General features: G+C 46.0%; 1 protein-coding gene across 1 annotated transcript; it reads left to right on the top strand.

The window, feature by feature from the left end:
* Window positions 1–17,619: 17,619 nt before the first annotated feature.
* LOC8034944 lies at window positions 17,620–20,965 on the top strand. The gene is made up of 2 exons (XM_029985315.4): window positions 17,620–18,044; window positions 20,172–20,965. The coding sequence occupies exons 1-2, from the start codon at window positions 17,807–17,809 to the stop codon at window positions 20,501–20,503; spliced, it is 570 nt and encodes a 189-aa protein (XP_029841175.2). The 5' UTR covers window positions 17,620–17,806; the 3' UTR covers window positions 20,504–20,965.
* Window positions 20,966–22,820: the final 1,855 nt, after the last annotated feature.

Genomic DNA, 22,820 nt, shown 5'->3' with positions numbered 1-22,820 from the left:
ATTGTTTTTATACAACCATGCCTCAGCGGTGCTTTCAGGTAGCACGTCCCGACCTAGATGCATTTTAGCTTCGGTAGTGATTCGCGGCGCGTCCGCTGGGGAGACAGAGGTGGCACGCCTGTAACCTCTCCCGCTGTATCTGTTTCGGCGCCAACATGGCCGATGAAAGCCAAAATAGAAGTCACGTGCAGTTCCCCGAGTGGCCGCTGCGGGAGGCGGCGCTGTGTTCGCCATTAGCTCGGTTCTCGAGGACTGATCGGGGCCACTTTTTCAGAGCAGTCTCTATGGCAGTTTCCCAACTGAGTGGTTTAGTAACGTTGGCTGCACCCGACCAGCGAAAGAAAGCAGACGACACGCAGACGAAATCCGTATGTAGCAAAAGCGCCGTCGTTATGCAGACGCCTTTTCTTAAACTTAAGTTTGCTTTTATTGTTCGCACTTACTTCTAACCAAAGGTACATTACAAAAAAGATTGTGGTTATTTCAATAAATCACGGCGGTCGCGAGCCGTCTCGATAAGAAAGAATGGCGAAACGCCGAATCATTGGATAGGCTATTAGTGCTTTGTTTTGGGTGCATTACGGCTCAAGTAAATACAATCAGGGGCTTATGAGAAGGAGGGGGGAGGGGGGATTGTTTACGGCTGGAGTCGCCGTCCTTTCTGGTGCTCATAGATCCAGCCGAGCTACTTTTCTTTTCCTTAACGATTTTCTATCTGGCGTGAAATTACTCCTTTCAGTAGCCCTCGACGCTACAAGGCTGTGCCAGCACATTCTCGAAGGCGACGCCACGGTAACAACAAGGATGAATAACAGCCTGCTCAAAGATACTCTGTTAGAAGAGCGCTTCCGATCGTAAGCCAATGCTGATACATCCTATACAGTCTTCAGCTACTCTCTGGGGCGCGTTTCTTCCTCGTACGAGGGCCCCGTCGGATTGCAATAAGGCACGCAGAGAGGCTAGTTGATGGTGCACACTTGTTTCGCGTGAAAAGCGCTAAAAGGACGTGGGACGACCAGGACGAGGAAACACACACACAGGGCGCCGACACAGAAAAGGGCCCGATGCTATAGCGCCCCGTGTGTGTGTTTCTCAGTACTGGTCGTACGTCTTTTAGCGCTGTTCCCACCAAACGAGTCTGTCACACTCGTCATTCAAAAACTGTCTGTGGACACGTCTGAAGCGCATGGATATCTTGGAAGCAACCATAATTTCAAACGTCCTCGACGCGTCTCCGCGGATATTTATTTCATCATGTCTGCGGAGTACTCAGTGCCTTTTATATATATGAGCAGATAGATGTACGAGTGATGCGACAGCGGCATCAGAAATGTTCCGAAAGAGTTTGACGATCTCAGCGCCGTTATACTCACCACGTTAGAGGAGAGGGACTTCCCGGTTTTTGGTTTGCAGTCGGTGTCCCCATTGAGCCGGCACCACTGAGACAGCCGGATTCTGAAGATGGACAGGTTGCCGACCCAGGGTGATCACGGTACGGCCCAATTGAAACGCTAACGCCACAGGCGCTGCTGCAGGTAACCATGCCTTTCTTGTTTCGCGGCCCGGTATATAAGGCATGGTTCAAACACTCGCGCTTTCTTTACGACCAAGTTCTTGCGTTCTCTTGCGCACTCCTAAACACACCGGCACGCTAGCGCCATCTACAAGGTGACCCTGGAACTGTACTTCAAGAGAGCGAAGGCTTTGCAGTATTTGCAAGGTCACATGTACATACCATTTATGAGATATGGTAGTTTGTAACTATTTTAAACGCTTTCCAATTTCAAGCCAAAAAAAAAAAAGAAGTTATGAGCGGGAAAAAAAAGGAAATATAGGGAAATTGCACGTGTTCTATGATTACCCGATGGATGGCGCTAGTGTGTTCTCTCCGCGTAAGAGATCACAAGCGGTTGTAATCGACTGGGGAGGTACTCGCCTGTTGTTGTTACAGATGGTAACACCAGGGAAATCGAGATCGTCGCTGCGTTCTGTTTCAATCTCGATGATGGTCGGGAACTTCCAGAAGATTTCCATGAAGATAAACACCTGCCAACACGAAGGAAAATCGCATTTGTGAAGCGGTACGCTGACTGCCAAACGTCGTATACATTCTGCGAATATTATACATATTTTTGACAAGGGCGCAGCCATCTTGAATGTGGTCACTTGTGGTATGCAGTAAGACATCGTTTTTGGTTTTTTTGCTCCTCTAGGTGTTCCCCCCCAAAAAAATGTATAATTGCCACAGATTCCTGTTTTGCCGCACCTATCCTTCCTCGCTTATTCCAGCTTGAAATGTTTTATTATTGTTTCGTTCCGCATACTAGATACGGAACGGACTGAGGACGAAAGAAAACGAAACAAACGTCCATACGGGGGCGGCTTCAGTCAATCTTACTCAAAAAAAAAAAAAAAAAAAGCTGGATAAGTTTACACCTGCATGTAGAAAGCTCAAACCTTCACCGAATGTGCTTTGAGGTGCGACATTTTAGCTCATGAAGTTTTACGGCATAGCTCTCTTTAGGTGGAAAACGACATCAACAAACTTGCCAGGGTTGACGGGCGGACGTGTTCGCAAAAGATCGAGTCAGCGATCGCACGTAACGCGTGGCGCCATCTCCCGATAGGCAGTGCAAGCAGATGACGCACTCTATCTTCTCCTCACTAGATTGCAGGTTACGGGATTTCACGACCCGCAACCTGCAATCCAGTTTGGTTTGGACCGCACTTACGCTCAACGCGTCCAGCGTGTCTATGTGGAAAGCCCTTTAGGACTGTGGTCCTCTGGACAGGAACAGGGACCCGCCAGGTGGGAGTAGCTACAATCGCACTCGGCAAACTTATCTATATATATATATATGATAAAAAAAAAAAAAGGGCGGGCTCAAGTAAAGGCAGACGCGCGCATACCTGTGAGAGGCATCCAAGGACGCAGAGAATGACGACGATGATCCAAACGACCTTGGCTATCTGCTTCCTCTTGGCGGCGGCCATCTCGAACAGCAGGCGCGCCTTGGCCGAGCCCGTAGACCTCGAGCTGTGCGCCGTTCGAGGGGGTCCGTGGGGCACGTGTAGGGTGCCGTCTCCGTCCTCGGGACCCACCATGGCGCCGCTGAGACGGCGAAAGATCCAGTTTGAATCCGGATAGAATCCGGTTTGAATCCGGATAGATCAAATGTGGATTCGGTTTGGATGCAGATGGATGCCATTTTTAATTCGGTTTGGACCGGACAGTATCCAGTTTGAATCCACTTCCAATCCGGGTGCACCCAATTTGAATCCAGTTTATATACCAACGGATTCAATTTCAATACAGTTTAAATCTAATTTGAATTTAGATCCAATATGTTTAAATTGCGTTTTTAGAGCTAGACTTTTAAAAGTCATCTTTGGGTGAGACTAGACATTCATGAATAGGCCGTTTGGAACTGATAAACGATAGCAAAGTAGAAATTTGGGCTAGTTGGTTCATGATCAGTATATACAGCGCCAAAAAACGACAGGACAAAGACGAGAGTAAACAGGACGAGGCGCTGTTTACTCTCGTCTTTGTCCTGTCGTTTTTTGGCGCTGTATATAGTGATGATAAGCGATAGTAGTGATGTGATTAGTCCGAATCATTTCGGAGAACCTTTTGGAGATGCCAAATGTCCATTTTGAAGCAGCAAAAATAACTTTTGGAGCATAAGCACACAATTTGTTTTTATTAATACCAGAGCGAATATTACGTAAAATTCATGTGTTGGCCTGTACAACTGTCCAATTAACTGTCTTATGGAGCGAACCGACGTCATCAGCTTTTGAAGCCGCGCCAAACGGCACCTTCTTCTGCCCCAATGAAGCGAAGCCTGTCGCCTGTAGCTGAAATCTGATGGATAGGCTCCCATTGGCTGGCATAGTTTCAAGGAACGAGGCTCCCATTGGCTCTCGCGCGGCGTAGTTTCAAGAAACGCTAACAGAAAAGCCCTCTACATGGCGGCGCAGCGCGCGCGGTGGCCCGGCCGCCGGTAAGAGGGAGCGGTTGGCCGCAGAGCCCGCACGGGCAAACTCCGAAGAGGCTGCACGGCCAAGCTCAGCGCGGCGCGGCCACTTCAAGAGAGCGCGCGCTCGGCCGCCGGCCGCAACCTCAGCAGGAGCGAAACGTGGCCGTCCGCGCCACTACGCCGCAGACGAACTAAGGGAGCGGAAGAACGGCATTCATGCTTTCACACTCACAACTCATACGAAGTGCTTAGGTGCCCTCGGAATTTTTTTCCCCGCTTGTGTGCAACCTTTCGTTTAATTTCCTTAAAATAGAAACTGTTTTGTTGCGCGTAGAAGCTCCATGCATTGCCACAAGATGCTGAGTGACGAGGAACAGTATAGATTGCTGTGAATTGTTATTTTGGCACACCAAACAGTATCCATATTGATGTTTCATTCAAGTTCTGACGCTTGCAATAAAACTAAAATTTATAATTTATAAAAAAATAAAGCTTTTCTCATTTGACATTCAGCTTCATAACAGTTTACATGTCGAACATAATTATAAGAAAAATCGGCATCCGAACGACAAATATGCCGTTTGAAAGACAATTCAGCCGACTACGTTAAGGTTATTGCCAAGCTTCCATCCGCTGTTCCCGCCAATGTCATTTTAATTTGCCCTATCGAATGTGCTGGAAGCTATATAAAGACGATAACTAAAAAATTAAGTTGACAAAAATAAACTTATAAAGATGTATCTTCCCGCAATGCCCAAGTACCTAGCTAAATTTTGCATTTGAAATATATATCGCCTGAGTATCGCAGTCTATTGTATATATATACTATTGTACAGAATAATTCATTTTAATGTGAACAGACCTTTTTGTGTGTGTGAAAAAAGGAGGGTAAGAGTTAAACGAGTGTTGTTTTCACCATATGTTTATCAGGCTTGGTGGGAATTATATGAGAGAATAATCACCACGTTAAGCCAACTAAGTAAATACAAAATTTAATTAACATTTTTTTTTAATTATTGGTTTTAGGGGTTATGTTGGAATTGCAGTATGGACAGCAACTACTATTAGAGGCCAGACCAACTTAAACAATTTACGATAAGGTAGTGGTATTTTAGAAACTAATCAGTCCATTTTTCGCGTTTCTTCACCGGATAAATATATTGTGCAAAAAGAAACCATGCATTAGGCATTGCCAACAATCTTGCTCTCTTGGAAGTGTGACATGTAGTAGTTTATGTCACGTCGTCACATGTGTCGTTGGCGCTCCATTCAAGAGCACGCTGGAGAGATAGGCTATGTACCAAATCTTACCTGGGTAACCTCTCTTACGTCAACGGGTGACACCACGTGACATCACGAGTAAACAATCCGCGACTCGATTTTGGAACGGCGGGGACTATCACCTGGATACTATACACGGATTGGCTTCGCCTTGGGCTATAGCAAAAATAAAACGTAGCGACGATGGCGGAAAACAGCAGACGATCGCTTTTGATCATGGAGAAGGCACTCGAAGAGAAAATATTATTAACTGCTGCAAATTTCTTTTGTCATTAACGACGCGGTGCTTTTTTTTTTTCTTTTTTTTTTTAACTGGCTCCACCGGTTCTATTTACTCACCTTTCTTTTGGATTGACTATTGAGACAGAAATTACTTACTCCTTTCAGTTAAACATAGACATAAAAATGTTTTGTATTAATCAGCGCGATCGCTGTAAGTCTAGTCCAGTTGCCCTAAACATATATAAGATCCACGCATCGTAATTTGCACCAATTACGTTTTGCGGAAATTTAGAATCCGCTTCTACACGGTGCAGCGGTAAAGCACATAGAGCTTCCTCAACAATAAAATGTAACGTACGTTCGCTTTGACGCGGATATGATTACAAAATCAAATTGAGAACTTTCAAACCGCTATAGGTGCTTGGAGAGGGAGGGGGGGGGGGGGGGGGGAGGGGGTTTGACTGGTCATATACATGAAATCTTCGATGCTTTACAAGCGTTATCATCTCATTACGCGCAGTCTTCAAAAGAAAATGTCTTCCAAATCATCTACTGCGTTCGAACATGATCAGCCTTGAACGTAAGAACACAGAGTTTCTTCCAACGCCGAGGACGAGGATGCGGAAAAACTCCCGTTTACGCTCGGATTCCGATAACAACAACAGGTTATCCCTTCCCGGGGAAGGTGCATGGTCTGGATCTGGTGGACAGCCAATTCCTGCGTTGAAAACAGCAAAGCGCAATCACCAAACCTAACAGGCTGCACCTCACTCTTTGTCATTTGGAACGTCTGCCACCAAATCCAAATCCAAATCCATTTCGAGCGTCTGCCACCAAACGAGCCTCGGCGGCTGTGGGCGTAGAAAGCAGACGACGAGCACAGGGCGAAGAGACCACGTAACGTATTTAATCGATTTCATCCGACGTTACCCACCCGTGGGAGGAGGGTATACCGCGAGTAATTACTCCGGAGTAAACAATTCCGGCTCCTGGAATGCCAGTTCTGAGTCGGATCGAGTAAATTTGGGGACGCAGTCATGGTGACGACATGGTTGAAACGATGACGTAACTGTTCCAAGCGGCATTGTAGCTAGAGCTCCTTTGAAGCGCAGTTTTTTAAATTGGGCAAGGAAACGCGATAATTGATTGATTATTATATGAAAAACATTACCTTTTCGCAAACTCGTTAAATTGGTCTGGCCTCTAACAGTAATTGCCCTCAAAATCGCAATCTCAACATGACCCCAAAAACCAATAAATTTTTAGCGAAAGGTGACAGGATGTGGCAGGATAAACACTTTGGCGCAGTTTGGGGCAAGAAAAACAAAACAAAAACGAACATGTATGTAATATACGCAAAACGTCAACTCATAAAAAAAAAAAAAAAAAAACGCGTAGAGTTTGCGCATTGTATTTATATGCACAATCTTTTATTAATTTTTTAAACCAGTGACGGGTTAAAGTTTCGTATTTAAATTTCATTAACTTTGGAAAGTCAGCTGTCCTACACCTCAGTGAGGTGCAGTCCTACTCGGTTCATCACTCGAAACTTGGACATAACGAGGGACAACAAAATTACGCATTATGAGGGACAACACAACTACGATGTACATTTGGCGAATGCTTGATTGGGTCCACCAGATTGTGGCGTCGGCTGCGAACAGAGTACGTTTTCCGTTTGAATCCGGACGATTCCAAAATGTATCCAGTTTGAATCCGGACAAATCAAATGTGTTTCCATCTATAGGACTCGTTTCGCTAGAATCGGCATAGCGGACAATAATGATTTTTATTGTGTGGTGTGCGACCTGGTTCGAACTAAAATATTAATGAAAAGGTGCACAAAACAATACACGTTTTTTTCTAGTCTATTTTCTTAAGCCTTAGGGCTTACTAAATGATGACTTTAGAAATATTCCGCGTCGCTCAATCTTTTGCGACAAAACTGGGTGTTCTCTCCTTAATCCAAATTCCCATCAGAAAAAGTTGTTTTGATAGCACGTTTCGTTTGTCAAATATAAAGAGAAAATATACCGGCAATGGGCAGGTACTCTAAGAATCCTGGAGCATTAACTTTCCCACAAATCACTTGAGGGAGCTGATGGCTACAACCTACAGACGGAGATTGTCAAATAGCTGGTCTAAAATTATGTTTATAACTTCAATACCAAGGGGGGAGGGGGGGGGGGGGTTTGCACTGTGACAGTGAACATGGTGTAACGTAAGACCTTTTTGTTAGGTTGTTGTTTTTTTGTTAATATTTTTACAATACTTTGTATCGGGGGCCCATCAAGGGTCACAAGGAATTGTGGGGCCAAGCAGTAGGTTTAGTGCTCTTTATTTTTTTTTTATTTTATCTGTGTAAAGTGTTGATATCACATACGGAAAAAACAAAATAACTATACAAACTCACAAAAACTTTTTTTACGTGTTTAGCGTTATTTAATCGTTTTTTAAGTATACGCATAACATTTCTGTTACATAAAAACATATATTCGAATGTAAACACACTACGCACTGATCTGCACATATTTGATCAGTGGTTAAAATAAAATAGCACATTAAACATAGCGGCATGATTCACTGCATGCCGACATTTTTCATTACAGACACGAAAAAAAACTCCTATGACAAAGCACACATTACACAGTTGTATTATAATGCAAACCCCCAAAACAATGCCTCACATCTATGAAATATTGTTTCCAAACACCCGTTTTTTTTTTGAATGTGTTACTTCTTTTAGAAACGTAAGACTCGTTAAATTCTCAGTAAGTTTGTTAAGGTGGTAAGGTATAAACTCGTAGCAACTCCGCATCCTCTTCTTGTAATTCGTATGCTTTCTTGGCAGTGCATATTTCTTAATGTGCCACAGAGGTTCGGTTCTAAAGAGTTTCTTAAAAGCGCTATTAGAATATTCATGGTACCGTTTCTCGATCGGCATTATGTTCATACATGCGTGTTTTTGAGGTGGTTCTAGCTTGTCATACTGATTCAACACTTCTACAATACCCTCAGGGGAGCAGATATTGATGTTTTTAACCCAAATTTCGTAGCTTTTAAGACTTTCGTAACTAACCTGTGTACATTTTGTTGTGCATCATTACCAAGGTGTCAAGCTGTTCATGAGCACAGAAAATAAATAAATGAATGAATGAAATGAATGAATTTAGATCCGTATGCAATATTGCCGCGCGCGCAGCTGCCCAAGCAGGCAGCGCGCTAGTGGCTTCTAACGGTTATTGCGCTTGCCCTCCACGCAAAAAACCAAGGTTCAATTCCTGGCCGCGGGTACACACTTTTGTTCAGTCTGTAATGTGATGTTCTGGTAAATTCGAGAACCGTGTTGGCTGATTCGAGGTTAGAAAGTTCTATGCGCGAACTTTCTAGGTCGATTGTTCCAGAAGCCCACGCGTGTACATAAGGGGCTCCGCGTGGCAATCCGCAGTCAGCCTCGCCCCAGCGTTCCATCCTGCTGTTACGCCGCCATCGACGCCCGCGACGCTCTATTGTTATCTTGTTTCCTTTTAGAGCGCAGCTCTTAGGCGCCCGTTTCCGGCTTGAGCGGCGTCGCCGTCGGCGTAACCGCGCGTAACCTTCGTGAGGGTTACGAAGCTTACTCTCTCGAGGGTTACCCTCACGAGGATCACGAGGGTCACCCTCGTAACCCTCGTGAGAGTAACTCTGGTAACCCTCGTAACCCTCACGAGGGTTACGAGGGTTAGTTACCCTCAAAAGGGTCACCCTCACGAGAGTCACAAGAGTTACCCTCACGAGGGTCACGAGAGTTACCCTCACTAGGGTTACTAGGGTTACCCTCACGAGGGTTACCCTCACGAGGGTTACCCTCACGAGGGTCACGATGGTTATCTTCACGAGGGTGACAAGGGTTACCCTCACGAGGGCCACGAGGGTTACCCTCACGAGGGTCATGAGGGTTACCCCCTAAGGTCACGTGACCCCCCGAGGTCACTTGACCCCTTATGTCACGAGACCCCTGATGTCGCGTGACCCCCTGATGTCGAGTGATCCCCTCCCCTGAGGTCAAGTGACCTCAGGGAGCCACCTATCCCTCAGTACCCTTCCATCCTCGTCCTCAAGAGCTGCGCTCTAATCCGGCGTTACATGGAGTTGTAAACGGCTTTCATTTTTTTTTTTTGGATAAGTTTGCCCCATTAAATGTTTAGTTTGTTTCAGTTTTCGTCGCCTCATCATTTGTAATTCGTGACAATATTGCACAGTATATTTTGTAAATTATTTCGTTAACACCTTGAATTCTGTCAGCTGAAAACGATCCATATACCGTGAGGCCGTATCAAAGAACAAATTCGTCCAATGCCATAGACCTTTTGACGTAATTTTACTTTCAGCCTCGTCAAGTGGTGTGCGCGAAAGTATATGCTCGGGATTTCTTCAAGTGTAGTCTGATAACTGTGTCGTGCTCTGTACGTTGCGTATTCCAAGACAAACTATCATAACATACGATGAACTTACGCTCTTGACAACGGGTAGATCACCAACAGTTGACCAAATGAGGGTTTAAGCCACGAAGCTCAGCGCAAGTCCAACGGTTCGACGACGGACACGTCCGCACGCCGCAGAAGCGGTCAACCATACTGGAAGGTACCTGCACTGGGCCCCTGAAGGTGTACGGCCGCTCCCAAAGTGATTCCGTATGAATAGACGGCAACGTTACCGGCTTCTCGGCACGCGACTACCTTTCCAGGACCAGCCGCATATGCGTGCACGCTCAGGATCATGGATCGACCACCGCCTTTGTGCAAGATCCAAGATGGCGTCACCACATTCGAGTCCTTGGGATAAAAAGCGTCATGGCCTCGCTGAGGTCACGACGATTTGGGGTCACGAGATATGTTAAAGGAGCCGCCACTGCAACCCGTCTTGGCGTGTCGTTAAAAAAAAAAAAAAAAAAAAAAAGCAGTACGAAATAGGTCTAGCTGCATAGCCTTCACAAATTCCAGGATTAAACAAAAATCCGTTGAATGAACGCTTTTGCACATCGGGAAATCAGTATGCCTGCCTGGTGTGGCAATTTTTGACTCTGCTGTGAGGAAGTTGGTCAGGGCACAAGTTACCTTTTGTCCTCTTTGAAACAAGGAGCGTTGGCCGCGACCTTACGGACTGGTTAAGCGAAATCGAATAGTTCTTCCGTTTGTGAAATTGTCTGCAGCCACGCTACTAAGACATCTGTTGAGGTATTGAAACCTCGGCCCTCTGCATTTTGTGCGCAAGTCGCGCTGAAGTCTTAGACAATTTTGAAAAATGATGTCAGCCAGGCTCCAAACGGCTAATTATATATGTTTAGTCTCAGCAGCCTCGTACTACCGCTTGGTTAATGGCGTGGGTGAATATTCATATGACGGATTAGCTAAGCGTGATTAGCACGCACATACAGAAGACAGCCCTGTTCACAAACAAATAGGTTCGAGGCTCTAGACACAACGAGAGAAATCGGCAACGCAAGGCAGTGTTATATCATGATCGAATCATCGTAATGCTAGATGCACGTGATCTGGAGCGGCCGACGTCCCTTTCTCCGCACCCTGAAGGCATGTCACACCACGTGGTACCAGATCCCTCGATAATGCTAAGAACATGCCCTTCACTGTTACCCCTGCTTCACTGACTGCCCAGAAGAGATTTCTTCGGGACACCGTCGACTCACCGCGTGTGCACTGCCAGAACATACGCGTTTCAGCCGAAACGGCAAAGAAACAAAGATGGCGTGCACACGCGCCGTTACGGTCCGTCCTTGCTTTGTTCTCCGTACCGAAGCCCCCCGCGGACAATGGCGGATCTTCTGGAGGCCACTGCCGTCCCGGCGACTTATTCTGAAGCAACGGAGAAACTACGGCCCATCGATTCCCAGCCGAAAATGTGCGCAACCCGCGCCTACGTATCGTAAACATTACGAATATAAAGCGACACGTCGCAAAATATAGAAGCCCTGTGCACGCACGGACCGACGCTCGTTAAACCGCATGTCAAACGGCTAATGCGTCACAGAAAAGACAGTGTGCAGATATGTTCGAAGCACAGATACGCGTGGAGCAAACAAGCTTGAAACATGCTTGAAGTGTGACCGCAGATATAATTGTCATAATGTCTGCCGCCAACACCGCGAAACACTGAGTCCTACAGGCACCACTGTTTCGTGATGCTCGTAGCTCAGCACGGCCCGTGAGGAGGAACATTTTTGCGGAGCTTTTCGGATTCTGCGTGCGTATAGCGGATACACTCATCTCCGTGACGTCATTTCTTTTGACCTACCTGGAAGAGAACCTCTCGCCTTACAACAAACGCATCGTGGAAGTTCACTGTAAATGGGTTTTGCTATATCGAATTACTTGCTATATCGAACTGATCGTAGCGTTTCCTGCTGTTCGTTATAAACGGGTTTGACTGTACACCTAGAGGCATCGTTCACCGAGAAAAAAATAACAACCAAAAAGGTGCCAAAGCACATTCTGTTACGGGCTGCAGACACCAGCACTTCTTACGAATCCGCGGCGCGTGCACGTTTTGTTGATGGAAACATGTGACGCTTTCTTGGCTATAAACGGGTCGTTTGTATATAGCCAGATTAGGGAGTTTTAAAGTGTATCGTTCTGCTGACTCCAATGACGTGACGATACCCAATGCTCCTTCGTCGCCTTTGCGCATGCGTCGTATGGTTATCAAATATTGTTATCGGATCAAGTGGAACGATCTACCTAAACGACTCTGTTCCGTAGCGTCCAAGATGCCGGGAAAATTTGCGTTTTTCCCTCGGGGCGGGTTTCAACGAAGGCGACTAGACGTTATTCGCGTGACGGGAAACTACATAACCGTTGAAATCGAGCAGATATGGCTAAAATAACGTCATATACCAAAAATGTGTCACAGAAACTTCTTCGTGCAGGCACTTCCCCCCTAAATTTAACGGAAAAATTGCCGTCACGTGACGTCCCAACACCGCGTTGACGTCACACCGTGACGCCAAATTTTCCACTAAATTTAGTGGTGAAATTTTTAGGCCCTACAGTCGCGGATGGAAAAGAATTGAAAAGCGTAAAACTGAAAATAAAGGTTTATTTGGCGAACTTGTGCCAGAAACAAAAGAAAGAACGAGCGTCGAGAAAGCGGCAGCGATCGTCGACGGCGAGGCAACAGCGAGCAAGGAGGTGTCGGCGTGACAGCTTGCTCACTAGAGTGCGACAGCCTCTCACTCGGCAAGGTCAAACTGTGCACCTTATCTGCTACACTCGGTATCTCGAACATTCTGTCCTAGATTGTTCGAGCGTCGCATAGGGCGAGATTGACTCGGTAAGGGCGTGTTGGCATTTTTATCAATTATAGACTCGGGACAAGAGTAAGCGCGAAGCGTTTCCCGCTGGCCCACGAGGCAATATGTTCTCGTTCACTCCCCGAAACCACCGCTTAATGTCTTCTAAACAAATTCAAAGGACTCTGCGTTCTGTATACCAAATGTGCTGTTCACAAAACAATCCCGCGTTTGCCCACTTCTGCGCATTCGCAGTGCCAACAACAGCGCCACCGTAGTGTCGTGACGTGAGAGTTGAGTTGGTGTGTATACATGTAGAACTTAAAAATAGATGTCGCTGTCGATTTTTATTTTTAGATTTTATTTTTCTCGCGTGTTTCACTGTTGTATTTCGGCCTGAACGGTCGGTATACCACGCCGCGGTCGTACCGCGGGGTTCAAACAACACCGCTTTATTTATCCCTTTGTCGTGGTCTCTTCGGCGGGGACACGTCAGGCAGACAAAAGACGAGTTGATGTACGCTCCTTTGGCACGATTTCGCCTCAAACGGGATGGCTAGGAAAAGACACAAACGGATAGAAACGCCGGTGATCCTTCAGATTAATCACCAAAAACAAATTAATAATAATAAAAAAAAATCCAGAAACTGAGTGCGGGAGTGTGGGAAGGAAAGCGAGATAAATCGCTGCCATTTATTTACGAGCGAAAGGTTTCTTTCATTGGGGCAATTTATTTATTAACCGCGCTTATTCTTCTTACGTATACGCCATCAAAAGGCCAGACGCCGGAGAGCGGCGAAAAGTATTTAATTAGTCTAGTTACTATTGCTGGAGATTGTACCGAATAACCTAAGGTAGGGTAATGGAAGGGAAGGCCGGGGAGGAGGAAGCAGACGCAACGCTGGAGGGAGGAGGAGGTTTCCCCCTCTCCTCTCCAGCGTTCCGTCTGCCTCCTCCTCCTCGGCTTTGCTTTCCCTCACCCTATCTTCTTTCGCTCGTTGTCTTTGTGCTATCCCCGAATGCGCCAATCACGTACAGTGAACCCGCCGCGGTCCTTCCTTGGGCGTGGATCGATGTAACCGCTGATTGCACAAAGAAGACGAGCTCCGTGGAGATACACTTTTTGATTGGCTCGAACGGATTGAAACGCGGGCTGAGGTCGAACCTTAGTCTGAACCCAAGACTCATAGCGAGCGTCCCGTTTCGCACGCATCGTCTGGGTTTCGTCGCAAAGTTACGCGCAGTCCCAGTTCGTCAACTTCATGTGCAAGGGTTGCTGTGACGTCAGAACGTCGAGCTCTGATTGGCTCGATTGGAAGAATAGTGGGTAGACTGCGAGACAGCTAGCATTGAGGTCTACCCACTAAAGCAGACGAACTCGCGTTCCGCGTTGCGTGCGTAGGGAGTTTTCGTAGATCGTTTTCGGCGTCCCGCAACGGCTCTCCGCAACCCGCTGCGTCGATACCAGGAACTCTACAGTCAAGGCCATAGGCGCGCATGCGCAGTAGGCTTAGCGGAGGGGGAAACGCGGTGTACGAAAACTCCCTAATTTGTTCTTGTGATCAACTGCGTGGGAGCATGTGTTTCCCGTTTCTTAGCGTGTGCGGTTCGTTTTATTTCCAGTATTTAGATGCCTACTTGCTCGTTACTGTTTTGTGTTTTTCCCTGTCTCACTTTCTGCGTTCGTAAGTTTAAATATTTTCTGGCATATCACCTAAAAAAAATTGCTTTAAAGTTAGAATTGTTAATTATTGTTTCTAAACAAATAAAAAGTTGAATTATAAGCATATGCCGTAATTATAATTAACAAGAAATACCTAGAAATTGTTTAAAACTTTGATGGACCTTTTCCACATACCGACGGCACCAGGCGGTGGCTGCACGAACTAAAAATCGAGGAAGTGACCTACCTGCGCTACCAATCGATAATGGGAGCTACGCTACCAGTTTCTTCGCTCTCTGAGCAGCAGCGCCTGCCCAACGCGACTTGAAAGAGGGGCATCCGTGGCGTCCACCCAAACGTTGTTTTTTCCTTTCCGTCGGCGTTCTTTTTTTTTTTGTGTGTGTGTGTGTAACACAATTATATATATGCTGCAGTTACGTGTTCTACTCGCTGATATACAGCCTCCTTCCGAATTTCCTCGATTTTTCGTTCCGACTTCCGCCGCTTGGTATCGGGCGCTCGCGCGTGCGCAGAACGCTTCTCGGAAAAGGTCCATTGTATTTCATCCTGTCGTTTTCTTTGTCACGGCGGAAGAAAGAGTGCGACTACAATTTATTGATACTAATCGCCCCGTTTTTATACCGTGAGATAACCTGTTTTGATATGCGTTCGCATCATGAAGAGAAAGCATTTACTTTCGCTGACGAAACTTCGAAATAATGGACACGTTTCTGTGCTGGCAGATTTTTCTTCTCTCGAATGGAAATTCGTTATTGACATTCACTGCGATATTGCGGTATTGATACCGCGACTGATCTTTTCTGACGCTGTTGAATGTAAAGTTCCACAAACTGTCGGGCACCACGCATACATCTCTGCCCCCACGCAGAAAAAAAAAAAAAAAAAAACCAGCGCAAAAGAATTGAAGTAAATAGAAAAAAAAATGGCCTCCTTGTGTTTGCCTCTCTTCCCCCGCCCCCCCCCCCCCCCCCTTTTTCCCCTAATTTTAATTCCTAGAGAAACCCCTTTGCGTACGGACGAAGCCATTGACATCCAAAATGAACCCTGTAATTTGAATTATCTTGTAGCGTCAAACCGATTGCGTCAAATTACGTCTAAACAAGGTATTTGGTACAATGAAGCCCTTTCTCGAATGTAGCCGAGCGCAGCAAAGCGAACGGCGGGGCGTGGGGAAGTTTTCTTGAAATGATCGGTTTAATTCATCTGGGGATACAAGCTTATATGCGCCCAATACTACGTAATTGAAATACCTGAGATTAATTAGTCTCGTCAGGTATTTTGAATAACGATACTCAGTGGCGTAGCCAGGATTTTATTTCGGGAGGGGTTCAACGGCATCTCCCCCCCCCCCCCCCCCCCCCCCCCCGTCAATGACGGAGGGTGAGCTCACCGACACGGACGCTCAGGCAAAGATTAGGGAGACGCTGTTAAGATAATACGGGTAGCGCTGCATTGTCATTTTTTAAAAACGGAGCAGGCTTCATTTAAAGGAATACGGGCGGGGTGGCTCACTGTATACTGTCGTCGTAATTGCGGCCCACCAACTTTAAACGCTTTCTCACAACACAAAACTCCCCTTCGCTTTTCGAAGTAGCACCGCAATACCAACGCGTAAAGGCCAGAGAAAACACAAAAATAGCTATACTTTCACACACATACAAAAAACAAAAATAAACAGCAAAAAAAAAAAAGAAAAAAAATCTCGACACTGAAAAATGGGAGCAACCGACCACGCACAAACACTTTAGTCTTTAGGGGCCCATATTTAGGGCCGAAGGTAATTCTGAACAATCACAAAACCAAAATCTATTATCTATTAAATGTTTAACGAATTCGTGCTACAGAACCAGATGCCGAAGGAAAGATAGTGTTATCTTTGCTAGGTCGTTTTATCTTGCAGCGTGATCCAAAGGCATGCAGCATATCCTCGGGGTAAGAAGAAGTCATCAGTCCGAACTCGTCGTTCCGTCACTCGGAGAAATGACATGACGCACCACAAAGAAACTACACGCTGAACGTGGAAAGAAGCTTGACTAGCCTTGCGCTGCACGAACGCCCGTGCTTGGCAGGGACGCTGAAAGCCCTGAACTCGTGCTTGTGGCATCGGCTGCACCTGGATTTAAGCTGAAACGAAGTATAGCGTTTTTGAATGTTCACCGCGACATTAAAGTTCAAGCTGAGGACGTCCGGGATATTTTTTTTTCCGTCAACGCAAGCGGCTTCATTTTAATGTGTAGGCGCTTGGCATATATGAGATGATAAAGAGAACCTGTAAATTGCATTCTAATATCACTAGTCAGAGTTACCTATTTATTCGTGGTAATTTCTAGTCGAAAGCACGTAAATCTGATCACAAAAGGTGTGCGTGAGCGCAGCGCCACCCGTTGCTTACAAAGCGATTGTTTTTTTTTTTTACAATTCATTTATTATTCCTTACATTACTGACATTGTTTTATATTATCACCGTGTGTTCGTTGTATTATGTTCACATTGGTTTGATTGAACTGTGTATTTAAGTGAGGATAGTTTGTCATATTTTGCGTTGAAATTGCCATCCTTCACCCGACAAATATCTTGAAATATCCGTTCTCTATATATCTGAGATCAAGTTCTGCATCCCATTGAATTAACATAAATTAAGCAATATTGCATATTTTATTAATCTGAGCATTTTCTACCCCACCAAAAATTTTTCCGGAAGCCTGTAAGTTGGAGATGGTCCGTGCTCCCCCGTTGCTCCGTGCCTCGTGCAAAACCGGTTGCGTGAGCAGGGCAGCGAGCGGGCCCGTTGGGGAGGGAAGGGGGGGGGGGGGGGGGGGGGGGGGGGGGAGGGTAGCTTTGGTATTTTGGGAGGGGTTTCGACCCCCCAAACCCCCCCCTCTGCCTACGCCACTGACGATACTATATTTTAGCCAACGTTGAACGCGCCTCACTCGTCAAAGCGTCGTTGCCGTCTGCTACCAAGACGAATTCAAACGAGGCGCCAAAAAATTGCACCATTCTTCGAAATAGATGTTGAACTCAAAAGTATAAACAATAAAATCACTGATATGCCAATTATTTCCATTATTTTGTATGTTTAAAATTTGCAACGATCTCGAAGGGTGGTCTCGCCACATGACGTGACGTCACACGGATTAAGAAGTCTGCAAGCGGAACACTCCACACGCTCCACACTCCGTGCCAAAGGCAAACATGGCCGCCTCCACGACCACGTAACATGTGATGTGAGCCGCCGAAGTGAACTTCGATTCGACTTACCTGTGCCGCATTGGGGAGCCGGCACTTCGTTTCAACATATTTTGGTTTGTTTTGTCTGTAGCAGCGTAAGAGAGAGAGAGCAGAAACAGCATGCCTCGCATCAAATACATCGGATATCCGTCGCCGTACTTGGGCAAGCACTTGCTGTGGATTCTCAGCAACCTGAAGGACTTCGGCGTCGGCCGAGTTGTTACTCGCTACACGTTCGAGCGCTACCCGGAGCCGTCGTACTTCGTGATCAAGAAAGTGGTCCCGTACATGGACGACGCCACCAAGTACGGAATGGTCTGGGCCGATTGCATCTTCCGAGGCCGCAGGCTGCGCGGAGGTAATAACCACAGTGGTCGCGTCCTTTTTTGTTTTCTAATGCTGAATAATTAATACTACTGTAGCAGACGCTACGTACAAATGTAGTCAATCAAACAACGCCAAAAGTGTGCATTGTCCAGGCGCTTGTTGTCTTTGTTGGTTTGTTAATTCACCGGCTAAAGTAATTGCGCTGTTTAGAACGAATGAACAACCCTAGGGTCTGTCGAGATAACTTCTTTCTTCGTACAAGGCCCCCACTTTTCGCACCAAAAGTCAACGGAATCCGCAAAGTCGCTTTTTTTCAACTGTTTAAAATCTGCATAGCAAGCATGTGCAGATGAAGCAAACGACTTGCATGGCAAACATACCGTATATCTGTATGTATTAAAAAGAAAAAAAAATAACATTTATTTCATTTATTTATTTATGCAATACCCACAGCGCCAAATCAGGCATTTCAGTGGGGGGATATACATACAAAAAAAAAAACATACAATGTCAGTCAGACCTCTGCTCCACGGCAGATGAAACATTCAAACAACACATAAACCTTATAAACCATACAAGGAAATGGAAACTTATAAACAGTACATATAAACATAGCTTATAAACCCCGCAAGGGAATGCGAGGTAATATAAAGAACTCAAGCTAGATTTAATCTGCCAGAGAAAAAAAAGGCATCATTTGACAGTATGCCAACCAAAGACGGAGGCAATCGATCCCACTCATAGGTATTTCTTGGAAAAAAGGACATCCTAAATACCTCTGTTTTGAACGAAATTTCTCACACCTTGAAACTATGGTCAACACGCTCCGATTGATAGTGGGGCCGCATTATATACATGTCTCTTCGTATGCCAACTGTTGAATGCTAAATGCTATGAAACAACTTCAAACAAAGTCTGCTTCTGCGAGTTTCGAGTAACTCCCATTTTAAGATATCTTTTGTGTGTGTCGCGCTGAAATCTCTACTATAGTTCCCGGTAACAAACCGAGTGGCTAAGTTCTGCAGTCTTTCTAGTTTTATTTTGCCATGTGCTGTAGGCGGGTCCCAGACGACACAGGCGTATTCCATAACTGACCTGACGTATGTTTTATAGAGCGATTCCCGAGTGTCTTTATTGAAGTTTCTTGCATTACGACAGAGAAACCCTAATGTTTTACTAGCCTTGGCCACTACGTAATCAACGCGTGTATTCCATCTTAAGTCAGTCGTGTAATTTACCCCCAGATATTTATATTCTAACACTCTTGATAAAATATTGTTATTTATGGCATAAGAGGCCGCGTACGGGTTTTTTTTTCCTTGTGAATGACATAAAAACAGTTTTCCCTAAATTTAACTGCATACACCATCTGAGGCACCACTGGTTAATTCGGTTAAGATCCTGCTGTATGGGATTAGCGTCCTCAACACAAGCGACGGCCCCACATAAAACGCAGTCATCTGCGAAAAGTCTCATCTGCGACACTAGTCCTTCGGTGATATCATTAATAAACAACAAAAACAGAAGTGGCCCCAGGACCGATTCCTGCGGTACACCAGATGTGTCTTGCACAGTAGAGGACTGTGAGCCACTTACAAGGACAAACTGACTTCGTTGCCTCAGACACTCGGTGACCCAGGAAACCACTTGCCAGGAAACCACAGACTAATGGCTCCCTTGCTCGCCTGGCATTCGTGTTGATCAGTACGAGGTCGGCTAGTAGGCGCCCCTGCGTACGGCCCATAGACCTATCTGCTGGCCATGCACATATTCTCTTTCCCCCCTCTTCTTTTGTGTAAATAAAATATTCATTGACTCATCAATTGACAACTGGAGAGCATTTGCCAGCTTGGCCAGTTTTCGCTTACCTTTTTTAAGACTGCAGTTTCGGCAAGTTGGTTGTTTATACCTCCAATGTTACGACGACGCCAGTGCGATAACAGCCCATCTCTTTTTCAGGAAAGGAGTTATATTACTTACCCACTAGTTCATGTAGACACTAACAGAGATTTTTAATGTGTTCTTTTAACGCATTGAAGGAGAATAAACAATGAAACTAAAAGAACAAAGTTGTTAGACGGTGCTGTGTGAGTGTCCCCCTTCTGTGCATCTGCTTTCGTGCACCGCAACATAAGAGGTAACTTTTTTTCTATTTCAGACGGCCACGTTCCGTCGCCCCACCTGCCGGACTACCGGCTGGTACCGAAGTCCGAGGAGCACCGGTACCTTGACCACCCCGTCGACGAATCGAAGCCCGTGGTGTTGCCTCGGTACCGTCGTTTCGCACCGCTACTCCGCAAGATGGTGATCCGCGACATGAAGGCAAAGGGCTTGGACACGAGCGTCGAGCCCATGTTGCCCGCCGTGTACGCCAACCCTACGTCGGAGAGGTACCGCATCGCGGAGGAAGGCGAAGAGCCTGACGTCAGCTTTACAGAAGAGAAGGGGTTTATCGTAGAAAAGTTCCGTGCCGGGGTTCAGGACATCTAGTTTCTGTTGTGGTTGGCATCGTTCCATAGTCGAGGTGCCTTTGGAACGCATCTCTGACTGGTGCATTGAACTGCGCCCTTGTTAGTGGTTGTGCCGTCGTAGTGTGTTGTGCCACGATCCTGGTATTGGTGTGGCGCCGGATGTGGACACAGCATACGCTCGTTCTGTTGTAGGTCGCTTTTCGGTAATGCAGTTTGCGGAAACTTCGGCAACCTCAAGTTGAGACGTTGCAACGACGGCGATGCTTGCATTTGTTCAGGCTTTTTGCTGGTGCTTCTGACGGTCGAGGTCGCGACACTCGACGGCACGACGTGGCAGCTTCCACGACGTAATTTGTTGGCCCTTCCAGACCACTTTCTGCGTGTGTGCAATTCGGAACGCTAAATGCGCCGGTCCGAGATGCACCCCAAGCACCATATCGTAGTCTTGCAACTTCGAATAAAGACGGAGGTCAAAAGCAAACCGCATGCGGCGGCGTCGTTTCTTCTTTCACACTTTGCCCGTGCAATGCGACGGATAACTTTTTTTGCAATGACCGTTTGGGCTCACGATATCGCGGTGGAAAAGGGGTGGCTTCGTACCATATGGGAAAGACCTAGCATTTTTGCGGAAGGTTGCCCGAAAACTTATAGAGGAAAGTTTGTGTCGAACAGACGGATTCTTTCGATTCGAGCAAAACGTTGTGCACTCCCTAAACGAAACCATGTTGGTTCCATGTTTCGAGCCAGCATTTATCGGAAACATTGACTGATTGATTGATTGACTTTCCAGGGTGTCTAGCGACCCGGAAAACCAGGATTTGTCAGGGAAATTTTGATTACCGGGAAAAATCAGGGAATTGTCAGGGATACCGTATTGTCCAAAAGTGAGTCCCGTCGAAGAAAATGAGCCGGAAACGCCATCGAGTGCCCTGAGCAAAGACCTGAGGACTTGGGGGAAGAAAGATAGGCAATAGATTCTGCTTAGAGCGGAGCGCGGGCTCTGCTCACCCGATATAGAGTGTGCTACTCGATGCAAAGGGAACAGCCGACAAATCTAGTCGAAGCCTTGAATTGGATTGGATTGAGGGGACGACACCACGCTTGATCCAGTTAGACCTTTTTAGATTTAGTAACAAATGGGAAAGCCGCAGACCCCAATCCAATCCAAGCATCAAGCCGAAATTATCCGAAAGTGTGCATCTGGTGGCCATGCGCCGTGCTGCCATTCAGTTATTGGCGTGTGTGGTTGAGCGTCGTTTTTTCACCGTCTTTCTGGAAGTGACCTCTTCACTGACTATGTCGGCGGCAAGAAAGTGCTTGTTTAAACCGGACTGGACAAACCCAAATATGCAAGCTAGGTTAGGCCCGTGCAAAATGATGCTCACAGTGCTCAATGCCTTGTGTTTTAATGGTCTCATACAGTGGCGTACCAACTTGTTTTTGAGTGGGGGGGCAAACCCGACCCTCTTCCCCCCCCCCCCCCCCTTAATCGAAAATTTGGCGCAACTTTTGTCGAAGTTTTCTAAAGATGTGGCAATGATTCGGCAAAATTACAACGTTACCAGACTTAACATTAATATTTTGTTTTTTCTCACAAAAAAAATTTTGCTTCTTCTTCTTAAAATAAATACAACTTGTAGTGCCTATTGAAACAGTTATGATTAAATAAGGTGATATTCTACAAGATAATTGTATCGATGTCGCTTTTGTGTGTTTACTGGCAATTTTAGTGTTTGCTTGCAGAAAGTGGCGTGACAACGAGGTTGGGTAGTAGCCGGAGCAGTCACGAATCACACTACGAGAGTTTTGATTTTGAGGCTTCATCAGCGCACGCCTGCAAGTGTGTTTACATTGTTAAAATAAAGACAATCACTGCGTTCTTACTTTCTCTGGGAGTCACCGTTTCGTGCGCGAAAACGGATGCAACGATTGTTTAGCCTTCACCAGAAGAGATAACAATACTGTAAATATGCATGTTTTTCGATTTGAGTCACTTGACGTCAGCTTTGCATGAAAGTGCGCGTTCCATATTCGCAACGTGCCGTTTTTAACCTTTAAAATTCCGGTTTCTGGTGTTAGGACACACACGAACGTTTAGGAAGATGGGGAGAGTTAGGAATGTCGGATGTGCAACGTCGAGCATGATAGTTCTGTGTTTAACGAATACTTTTCATCAGTGTTTACTAACGAGTGCTTGAACTTCGTCCCCACTCTCCCTGAAGAGCTTTACGAGCGCATGCATCCTATTAACGTTAACTCCGCTGGTATTAAAACATTGATTGATAAACTAAAACTTACTTCGTCCGCTGGAACCGATAACATCAACCCTAAAATTT

This window comes from Ixodes scapularis, unplaced genomic scaffold (assembly GCF_016920785.2).
Source record: "Ixodes scapularis isolate PalLabHiFi unplaced genomic scaffold, ASM1692078v2 PGA_scaffold8__174_contigs__length_109621045, whole genome shotgun sequence".
Classification (NCBI taxonomy): Eukaryota; Metazoa; Arthropoda; class Arachnida; order Ixodida; family Ixodidae; genus Ixodes; species Ixodes scapularis.
This window is presented reverse-complemented; position numbering and strand designations above follow the sequence as displayed.

Coding starts and splice junctions, on each gene's coding strand:
- LOC8034944 (XM_029985315.4), top strand. CDS start 17,807: ATGCCTCGCATCAAATACATCGGATATCCGTCGCCGTACTTGGGCAAG. Junction 18,045..20,171: donor AGGCCGCAGGCTGCGCGGAG/GTAATAACCACA, acceptor TTTCTATTTCAG/ACGGCCACGTTCCGTCGCCC.